The sequence below is a fragment of the Miscanthus floridulus genome, chromosome 16 (genome assembly GCF_019320115.1).
Source record: "Miscanthus floridulus cultivar M001 chromosome 16, ASM1932011v1, whole genome shotgun sequence".
NCBI classification, from domain to species: Eukaryota; Viridiplantae; Streptophyta; class Magnoliopsida; order Poales; family Poaceae; genus Miscanthus; species Miscanthus floridulus.
Genome location: NC_089595.1, coordinates 12,175,095 through 12,185,362, shown reverse-complemented (window position 1 = coordinate 12,185,362; position 10,268 = coordinate 12,175,095). Strand labels below are relative to the sequence as shown.

The 10,268-nt window shown below is 41.7% G+C and overlaps 1 protein-coding gene across 7 annotated transcripts; it reads left to right on the top strand.

The window, feature by feature from the left end:
* The first annotated feature begins 394 nt into the window (after positions 1-394).
* On the top strand, positions 395-9,818 carry LOC136511624 (putative disease resistance protein RGA3). Of its 7 annotated transcripts, XM_066505671.1 has the most exons (6): positions 401-594; positions 681-731; positions 890-1,029; positions 1,323-4,218; positions 7,024-7,137; positions 9,795-9,818. In XM_066505671.1, exons 4-6 carry the CDS (start codon positions 1,348-1,350, stop codon positions 9,801-9,803), a joined length of 2,994 nt encoding a protein of 997 aa, XP_066361768.1. In that variant the 5' UTR covers positions 401-594; positions 681-731; positions 890-1,029; positions 1,323-1,347; the 3' UTR covers positions 9,804-9,818. The 7 variants fall into 7 exon arrangements, 6 of the variants coding, with proteins under 6 accessions (XP_066361768.1, XP_066361767.1, XP_066361766.1 ...); XM_066505670.1 differs by lacking the exon at positions 9,795-9,818 and having other exon boundaries at positions 7,024-7,545; XM_066505673.1 differs by lacking the exons at positions 7,024-7,137; positions 9,795-9,818 and adding an exon at positions 6,862-7,005 and having other exon boundaries at positions 402-594.
* Positions 9,819-10,268: the final 450 nt, after the last annotated feature.

The window sequence follows — 10,268 nt, the reverse complement described above, 5'->3', positions numbered from 1 at the left end:
GAGAGGTAGATTTTGGGAGATTGAGAAAAAAAAAGTTTGGGGTCTATTAGAGCTTATTTTTCTTCCTTAATTAATCTCTTCTATGGTCCATTTGTTTCCACTTCTTCTTGCCACGCTTGGATTATAATCTAAGCGAAGATTTTCTCGATTCTCGCTTTTTACTTCTCGTAGTTCAAATATCTGAAGTGGCTTACCACATAAGCAAAAATCGGTGGAAATAAGTAAAGCGTTTGACGAGATTCTCGTTTATTTCCACGATAAGCCACTTATAAGCGAAAACAAACGGGGCTATAACAGTTTCTATGAAAGAGGATGAATTTTCCGGATCCACCGTAGTACTTGCCACGCGATTTCTGAGGCGAAAAGCAATCATGCTCTCAGTGGCCGCCGGGGACCGGGGTCCACCACCCCAACTCACAAAGCAAAGCATCTCGTCCGGTCCCCAGTCGCAAATCAAGTGCGGTGTGGACATTGACTCTCCTCTCTCCCTCCGTTCGTCTCCATGGGCGTGAGAAGTGAGCAGTGACGACCATCGACCGCTGCGCACAACCCGGCTAGGGGAGGCCTCTCGTCGCCGACGACGACGCGACCGAGGTAATAAGGATGATCTCGGCCGGAATCCTGTTTCTCCTTCTCGTTGGGTTCGACCACCTGCTCATTTTCTTCATCACCTGCCTCAGATCTGCAGGCCTCTGCATCCTGAAGCTGGACCCCGCCGCAGTTGAGTTTAGGTACTTAATCTGCTTTGGTTTAAGCCCAACACAACACGCACAATCTAATTCCTCACATCTCCTCCCGCTTTCTCCCCTGGTCAGATCTCCTCACGTTTTTGCTGTCAATCCTAGAATTTCTTCGATGATCAACTCACACTTTTTGGTGTCAATCCCAGTGAGCGTCAAGCATACTGATCAAAGGCCTCCTTCACCTCTTTCACAAGAAGAAGAAGAACAAAAAGCCCTCCCTCATCCGGCGGCATCAAAGTGTCATCCTGTCGTTGCTCTACTGCTGCTACTGTGTGTCCTTCACCTGGTATGCAAATTAATTTCCCATTTTATTTTCACGCTGATCGGTCTAGTAGATCTATTTTCCTGCATCCAAAAGCGGATACAGTTCGATCTGGGGGTGACACATGTTAATTGGTAACTCTCAGATATTTTGTCGGCCGTTCATTTATTCCAGAGTTGAGAATTATTATTGGAACATTTCTGCCGCCACACTTCCTAAAAAAATATTTTCCTAAAAAAACATTACTGCTGCCACCAAACTAGTTTTGGATTTGCGAAACTCAATTGTAACCGCTTGCTTCTCAATTTTATCCGCAGGGGTTTAGGCAAGAGTTTCTTTGACATGACTAGTGGGATGGAGGCTGCTTTAGCATCTGGAGTGCTGAAGGTTGCAGGTGACAAGCTAGTTTCACTGTTAGCCACTGAGTTTGCTGCCATAACCGGTGTAAAAAGGGATCTCTCCGAGCTCCAGGATATACATGCAGAGATTACAAGCTGGCTGTCGGCAGCACGTGACAGAGCAATACAGAGTGAGCCACAGACCTGGGTGGTAAAATTGAAAGATGTGGCTTATGACATTGACGATATACTACAAGAAGTCCAGCTAGAAGCTGAGAAACAGAAGATGGAAAGAGATGATGACAAGAATGGTATAGCTGGCTGCTTCTGTGCAAAACCAAAGACATTTGCATTCCGATACAAGATGGCTCATAAGATCAAGGCAATCAAGGTGAGATTTGCTGCAATCGTCAAGCAAAGAAGTGATGTCAATACTTTATTTCCAAGGGATGAACATGTTGGTACTGGGTACAGGACAGTTGGAGAGATGTCCTGGTTGAGCAAGGTTCCAGAGTCCAAAATACCCCTTAGGGATCATGAAAAGGATGAAATCATATCTAAGCTTGTAGAATGTAATGCTGGAGAGAACAGCATGATAGTTTCTATCGTCGGATTAGGGGGGTCAGGCAAAACTACTTTGGCCAAACACATTTGCCATGACGTCAAGATAAAGGAGCACTTCGGAGATGAAATATTCTGGGTCCATGTGTCTCAAGAGTTTGATGTTCAGAAGCTCATCGGCAAGCTATTTCAAACAATCGTTGGAGATAATTCAGATCGTCATCCCCCGCAGCACATGGTCCAAAAAATCTCCGAGAAGTTGAGCAATAAGAAGTTTCTTCTTATCCTTGATGATGCCTGGCATGAGGACAGACATGACTGGGAACAGTTCATGGTGCAGCTAAAATGTGGCGCACCTGAAACAAGGATTATGTTAACCACTCGTGATTGGAAGGTTGCAGAAACTGTGGGATCAGGATATATATTTGAGTTGGCATTCTTATCAGAGTCTGAGAGTTGGAACTTATTCCTGATGGGTTCTGGGTGGGCAGAGCAAGATTTGAGCTCCGATGATGTACAAGTCGGAAAAGAGATTATCAAGGGATGTGGTGGGGTGCCGCTAGCAATTCAAACTCTTGGAGCAGTCCTTCGTGACAAGAAGCAAAAAAGTACGTGGAGGGCCATAAGAGATAATAATTTATGGAATGTTCAGAGTATAAATGACAGAGTGTTTGCATCCTTGAAGTTGAGCTATATTCACTTGGCAGATGAACTGAAGCAGTGTTTTACGTTTTGCTCCATATTCCCGAAGGGCTATGGAATCCAGAAAGATCGTTTGATTGCCCAATGGATAGCTCATGGATTCATCAATGCAATGAATGGAGAGCAAGCCGAAGATATCGGAAGAGACTACTTAGATTCTCTTGTAAAAGTCAGGTTTCTTCAGAAACCTTATGAGATCTGGGATATTGATATATACAACATGCATGATTTGATCCATGATCTCACTCGACAGATACTAAAGGATGAACTGGTAACTTGTGTACCAATTCATACAACAGAAAAATTTACTCATAATAGATATTTATCTTTGACTTCATTCCCTGAGAATGTTGACAAGGGATTATTTGACAAGGTCCGTGCTCTATATATCTCTGAAAGTAAGCCATCTTTTGATACCACAGTGAAGAATAGTTGTTGTATGCGCAGTGTTGTTTTGGACTATGCAATTGATACTCCGCTTTCACTATTCATATTAAAGTTTGAGTATCTTGGGTATCTTGAAATCCACAATGTTAGTTGTACAACAGTTCCAGAAGCTATCTCGAGGTGTTGGAACTTGCAGTCACTCCATTTTGTTGACTGCAAAGGTTTTGTGACATTACCTGAGTCTGTTGGAAAGCTTCGGAAGCTAAGGACTCTAGAGTTGCGTTGGATTACTGATCTTGAGAGTTTGCCTCAGTCCATTGGTGACTTTTATGTTCTTCAGTCCTTGCAACTATATGACTGCAGCAAGCTCCGAGAGATACCAAGCTCTTTAGGTAGAATTGGAAACCTATGTGTACTTGATATAGAGGGTTGTTCATCTCTGCAACAACTACCGTCAGACATCATTGGGGAGTTCAAAAACTTGCGAACTCTGAACCTTTCTTGGACCAAAGTTACCATGCTACCTCAATGGGTTACATCGATTGATACTCTAGAATGTATTGACCTTGAGGGATGCAAGGAGCTACGGGAGTTGCCTAAGGGCATAGCAAACTTGAAAAGGCTTGAAGTTTTGAACATAGGGGGTTGTAGTAAACTGTGCTGCTTACCATCAGGGTTGGGACAGCTGACCCGTTTAAGAAAGCTGGGATTGTTTGTTGTTGGGTGTGGTGCAGATGATGCGAGGATCTCAGAGCTAGAAAACCTTGATATGATAGGTGGTGGCTTGGAAATTACCAACCTTAAGTATTTGAAGAATCCAAGTGATGCAGAGAAGGCTTGCTTGAAGCGGAAGAGTAACATACGACACTTGGAGCTGAACTGGTCTTTAAGTGATACCGAAGAAGAGTTGGTATCAGATATGGAACATGATTGGGGTGTGCTGAACGCTCTTGAACCACCATCGCAAATTGAGAGCTTGGAAATCTTTGGTTACAGAGGCCCCTGCTTGCCAGGATGGATGAGGAAGCAAAATGATTCTTCATATAGTGAAGGTGGCATAATGCAGAAGCAAACTATTGCATCCCATTTTCTTTGTTTAACTTGGTTAAGGCTAAAAGGATTTCCAAACTTGAGGCATATGAGAGGATTTGTTGAGTTGCCTTCACTGAAGAACCTTGTGCTGGACGAAATGCCTAATTTAGAGGAGCTGTGGACTACATCAAATGTGAGCCCCTACTTTCCGCCATCGTTGGACCATATGTCTTTATACATCAAATGTGAGCTGCTATCCACAGGAAGATTCTCCCTTCGATACTTGCCCCAATCCAGGCCTTGTTTAGATCACTCCAAAATTTTTGGACGCATGCATGGAGCATTAAATGTAGGTAAAAAAAATAACTAATTACACATTTTAGTTGGAAATCACGAGATGAATCTTTTGAGCTTAGTTGGTCCACGATTGGACAATATTTACCAAATAAGACGAAAGTGTTACTATTCATGAGGCTGAAATTTTTTTCAATCTAATCAAGGCTCCATACAACGCCTAACTGCTCTCGAGGAATTGCACATTTATGGTTGCCCTGGTTTGGCGGGACGTTACAAGCGAGGGGCAGGGCCCGACTGCCACCTTGTCAGTCACATTCCTAGGGTGTACTGTACGGAGTAATTTGATTTAGAGGGATGAGGAGCACATGTGTATCTATAATAATAATAATAATAATAATCATAATAAAGATGTTTGTTTCCGGTGCACGCAGTGTAGTTACACACTGCCACCTCCGCTCCCTTGCCTCATTTCCCTGTTCATTCACAGTGAACCTCTTGTGGCCGTCCGTTCAGAGATGCCGGCAACGGATGCCCGCCACGCGAACATCCCTCCCACTACCAGCGCCGCCCCCGTCATCCACAGCCTGACTCTCTGTCCCAGTTTAGAAAACCACATCGCCCGGGATTATCATACATTTGTAAAATATCCAATTTCTTACGTCTTGACCACTGACCATTTGTTTGTTTTAAGCCCATTAGATTATTTCGTGCGATATACACGCGGTTAATATTCAGTACTTCCTGCCAATGCAATGGGATCACCTTAAACATTGTTATAATGTGGTTCGAAGCCAAATTTTATGCCTTGAGGATAACTAGGCTCAGATTTATGGACATGTTTACCATTTCCTGACTGTGCAACATTCCTTTTTTTTTATGTGCACAGACAGGCACCAAAGTATTAGGCACAGAAATCCTTTTAAGCACTCAATGATATTATGGACTGCCAGAAAAGCAGTTTTGATGGTCCAAGCCAAAGGCAGTTTCCATGGTTGTAGCCAGGGTTAGTTACCACTTACCGGTTAATGCAACAGACTTGCACAGGGGTTTACAAAGTTATTATTCCTGCCAAAAAAGCCAAAAAGGTGGTGTGTTAATTACTCTTAACATCAGTTGTTTCCAAGGATGAGCAAAACGATTGTTTTATGCTACCAAACTAGATGTTTCGTCCATAAGTTTCATTTTACATGATGCGCATCGATTGCCTTTGTTATTAATTGTCACGTCATTATCTACTTACATGAAGGATTTTCCCCATGGTCATGGCCATCCGGAGAATTGTTCATTGAGTGAGCTTCTATGATTTCGTATCAGTTGCTCCCATCATTATCTAATTGGAAAAAGTCTACTTAACCCCCCACCTTTCATACTTGGTCTACTTCACCCCCCTAACTATGAAACCGTCTGTTTTACCCCCTGAATTTTCTAAAATCGTCTATTTTACCCCCTGGGCGGTTTTCAGCGGCGGTTTTGCTACAGTAACAGCGGGTCTGCTACAGCAACGGTGGGTTTGCTACCGTGCCGGTGATTTTGAATTTTCTTTTTTTATTATTTATTTTTGGTGAATTTTTGAAAAATCATAGTAAATCACAGAAAAATCATAAAATGAAAAATCTAATTTTATTGGACTCCACATGAGTAGATCTACACAGTGAATATATAATACGGTATGCTTTAGTACAATTTTTTTTTGTAGCTTTAGATTAATTGGAAAATCCAATTTTGTCTGTAATTAATTAGAATTTATCTATAACTAAGTTATACATAGTCCAATGAGTACGAAATTTTTACTATAGTTCAAGCATACAATAATTAGCGTACCATAAAAATTTCACCACAATTGGACCATAGAAGCTGCAGCTATGAATTATTCCAATTAATTACAGACAAAATTAGATTTTCCAATTAATCTAAGGCTACAGTAAAAAAATTTGTACTAAAGCATACCGTATTATATATTCACTATGTAGATCTACTCATGTGGAGTTCAACAAAATTAGATTTTTTATTTTATAATTTTTCTATGATTTACTGTGATTTTTCAAAGATGCATCGAAAAATAAAATTCAAACCCAATGCTACTGTAGCAACCCGTTGTTACTGTAGCAAACCGCTGTCAAAAACCGCCCGGGGGGTAAAATAGACGGTTTTGGAAAATTCAGGGGGTAAACCAGACGGTTTCATAGTTGGGGGTGAAGTAGACCATGTATGAAAGGTGGGGGGTTAAGTAGACTTTTTCCTTATCTAATTTGAGTTACCATGGCCTATAGTTCTTCTTACCTCATAGATTTATGTGAACCTTCCCCTGTATGTGCCACCATATTATAATAAAAATGATATACAAGTCTATATCTATGGGCTTTAGCGATTTCGACCATTCTGAATTTGGGGTTGTTTTTACTGCATGTACCAATCCTCCACCTCAAGTTTGTCCTTTCATTGTCCCAAACAAAAAGGTCCTTTGAGTCAATTCCAATTACGCTACTTCAATTCTCACTTCGCAGTTAATTTTTTCCATACATTTTATTTCTTGATCCAGGGAAGGAGGAACTTGAGACTTCACATATAATTGGTTCCTCATGAACTGTGACTCATTGCAATTTCTATGACAGATAACTGATATACTCGGATCTCCATATTTCTGCCAACCTTTTGGTTCTTAGGTTCAATTGTTTCAGAAATTCTGTGTGCCATATTTCAGGCTTCCTGTCAAAGACTATATAAGAATGTCAAGCTGTTAACAGCAAAGGAATGGGAAAAACAGAGGAATCGGAATTTGGGGCAGAAGCAAAGCAGGAGGCTGGGAACAGACGAGGTGTGCTTGTAATATATATTTGCTGTCTTTGATACCGTAGTTGTTTTATGAAGAGGCACATATGGTTTGGTTTGCATGTATATTTTTGTTTTGACAAAGGATTTAAATTACTTTTTTTTTGAAAAACCGGGCAGGAGCGCTGCCAAATCATTTAAGACGGTAGAAAGTCCACGTCTTACGTGGTGCTGTTACATAGAAGGAAGAAAAACACAGTAGACATGAGAAACTGGAGAGAGGTGATTCATTAGTCAATCCAAGGGCGTCCACAGGCCTGTCGACGCAGCGCCGTTTCTTCTCTTGCTGGAGCAAACACCTGAGCTGGAGTTCTTGCTGATCCTTCAAAAATTCTCCGATTCCTCTCTTTCCACACCTTCCATGCACTGTACAAGATGAAAGCAGCTGTTGTTCTCTGCTGCTTGCTGCTTTGGTGCTCAATTGATGATAGCCACCAAGTCTCACAGAGAGTCTAGATCAGGTTGAGGGATGCGGACGGCGTCTCCAGCCCAAGTCTCAAGGTTCAGCCATACTTCTGCAGCAAAAGGACATTTCATGATGAGGCTGGCGCTTGAGTTTCCAGGACGATTTGAAGAGATGCTTTGGGTTTGTGAGGAATGCTTCAGTTGCGCTTTCATAGATGGGAAGGAGATTGCTGACGTGGCTTCACAAAATTGCAAAAAAATATGTTAGTAGGGACCTCCTATTTAGGTGCCCACACTATCGTTTACTTAAGAAAAACTTATTTTTTGACACGCGACTTTGGCGATTGTCCGATCCCCGTTTTATAAAATCAGATTTTTAGGTCTTCATAACTTTTAAAACTATTTGTTTCCACCCTGGATGGTTTTGGACAGCAACGGTTAACATGGCGTCAGAGGATAAATTGGTTTTATCTTTTCTAGTTAAAAAAATTGGTAAAAGTTTTTAAACCACAGAATATGTCACTAACCTAAGCATTTTAAAATTCTAAAAAAGATTATAGAGATAGATTAGTATAGAAAAATCTAAATAAAATATTTAGATCTTTGCTTAAAATTAATTTAGCTCTAGAAAAATAGAAAAATATCCAAAAAAAAAAACTAGAAAACTTCTAAAACACTACCATTGATATGTAAACATGTTTAGAAACCCATGATCCAGACACATGATTTGGGTTGGTCGGTCTTTTTTTTGGACGGGTTTGTTCAGGTGGCCCATGAACAGGTCTACTTGGTCCCTGGCCACGGCCCGTAGTAGATTATTGCCGGGGCCCAACAACGGCCCATCCTGACCACACATATGTAGAAACTTCCTCCCAACTCCCAAACGCTAGCCGACTAACACCTCCCGCCTCCCTGATACGCAACAATCCCGACTGCATTTGCAAATCGCAAAGGTAACGAAAAATGTTGCTCAGGACATTCACACAAAGCAAAACAGCCTGTCAGAAACGAAGACTGAAGATGGTGGTTTATGAACTGGACATGGCCCGTCAGAAACAAATGTTGCTGCAGGTCCATTCATACTACAACTTTGGACCACTCTCTCGTTTATGATCTCCCAGTACAAATCTGACCATGTACGTTGGTGTTAGCTGCTTACTGTATCCAGTTGGTCTGTCATTTATGGATGTTTTTTCTATTTTAGTTGTCCTTGTTGTTATAACACAATAATCCTTGGATGCAACAATTACTGTCAGTTGGTTGCCTATCTCTTGATGTCAAGATGGAGGACTCATTATCGATTTTGAAATATAATGTGACAGTTGCGGCTCATTCATGGATGTGTTTTCTATGTACACGGCCTACACTCTACTAACCCACGCGCGCAGGGGCACGTGCTCTGTACTAGCTATATATAATATAATGTGCTACATCCAACTCCGTACCCACATTCGCACATATATTTCTTTAATCTTATCAAAGCCCCCTTTGGCACGGTTCATCCAAAACGGCTTCACCGGTGAAACCAGAAAAACTGGCTTTTCTCGGCTTCTAGTTCATTTTAACCCCGGCTTACAAAACGGCTTCACGCTACAGTGCCTCGATTTGCGCAAAATAGCTGAAGCCGAAGCCGGCATAAGCCGTGCCAAAGAGGCCCTAAATCATTCGTACAAACTAGTTTTTTTGTTTACTAATGAGCATCATCTCTTAGTTTTATTTCTTATCTTTTTACATTCATATCCTGTAACTTAAATTGAACCCGCTAAATATATATGTATTGAACTCACTAAACTTGCAATTAGTTTGTTATTTAGTTACTAAAATTATGGGCAACATAGCCTCCTACGTCCTCCTATTCAAATTCGTTAAACCAGAGAAGTGATCTTCTGACATCACCCCACTTAAGTTGTTACTGGCAATGTACAACTCAGTCAATTGTTTTAATGTTCCAATCTCCACAGGCACAGAACCGCTCAAGTAGTTGTCAGAGATGTCAAGCTTGCTTAAGTTAGTGAGGTTGAGCAATGATTTCAATGTCATGCCAGTGATGTTGGTCTCCATCAAATATAGATCCTGCAATTTATTCCAGGAACAATTTGGCTGCCTCTCTAATATATTTGTTATATCCCCACCAATACTATTGTACATGAGGTCTATCGTCTGTAAACTACATAGGATTTTCAGTGTTGTGGATCCCATGTGAAGAGTCTCTAACATAGTGAAGTTGATAACTGTCAGCAACACTGAAGGCCCAACACCTGAAGCTGAACCGGAGAGCGACTCGGCGTCAAGGAAACCGGGCACACCAGAACCAAGGCGAAGCGTCTGAGCCCGGCGCGCGAACCTGCTGATCAGTGGACCCGAGTGGGCGTGAACCATAGGCTAGACACAGCTGCGCCTGTGCGGTTCATGCCGTGGCAACGCCTTGTATTAAGGGAGAATGAGAGAAGGGGAAGGACAACAACAATTATCAGAACAAAACCGATGTTTGTTGGCTGTGTGGGAATATAAGTTCATCTCTTCGTGAACTATGCTGTCTTAAGCATCTTGATCTTAGCGGAAATATGCTCGGAGGCGATATGAAGCCTATACCACAATTTGTGCCTATATCGAAATTTATGGGCTCTATTAAGAGTTTGACGTATCTCAACCTCTCAAACATGGATTTCATCGGTCGCGTACCTCCTCAGCTTGGCAGCCTCACCAGACTGG

Excerpts from the sequence above, each read along its gene's own strand:
- LOC136511624 (XM_066505669.1), top strand. The coding sequence starts at position 1,348 with ATGACTAGTGGGATGGAGGCTGCTTTAGCATCTGGAGTGCTGAAGGTT.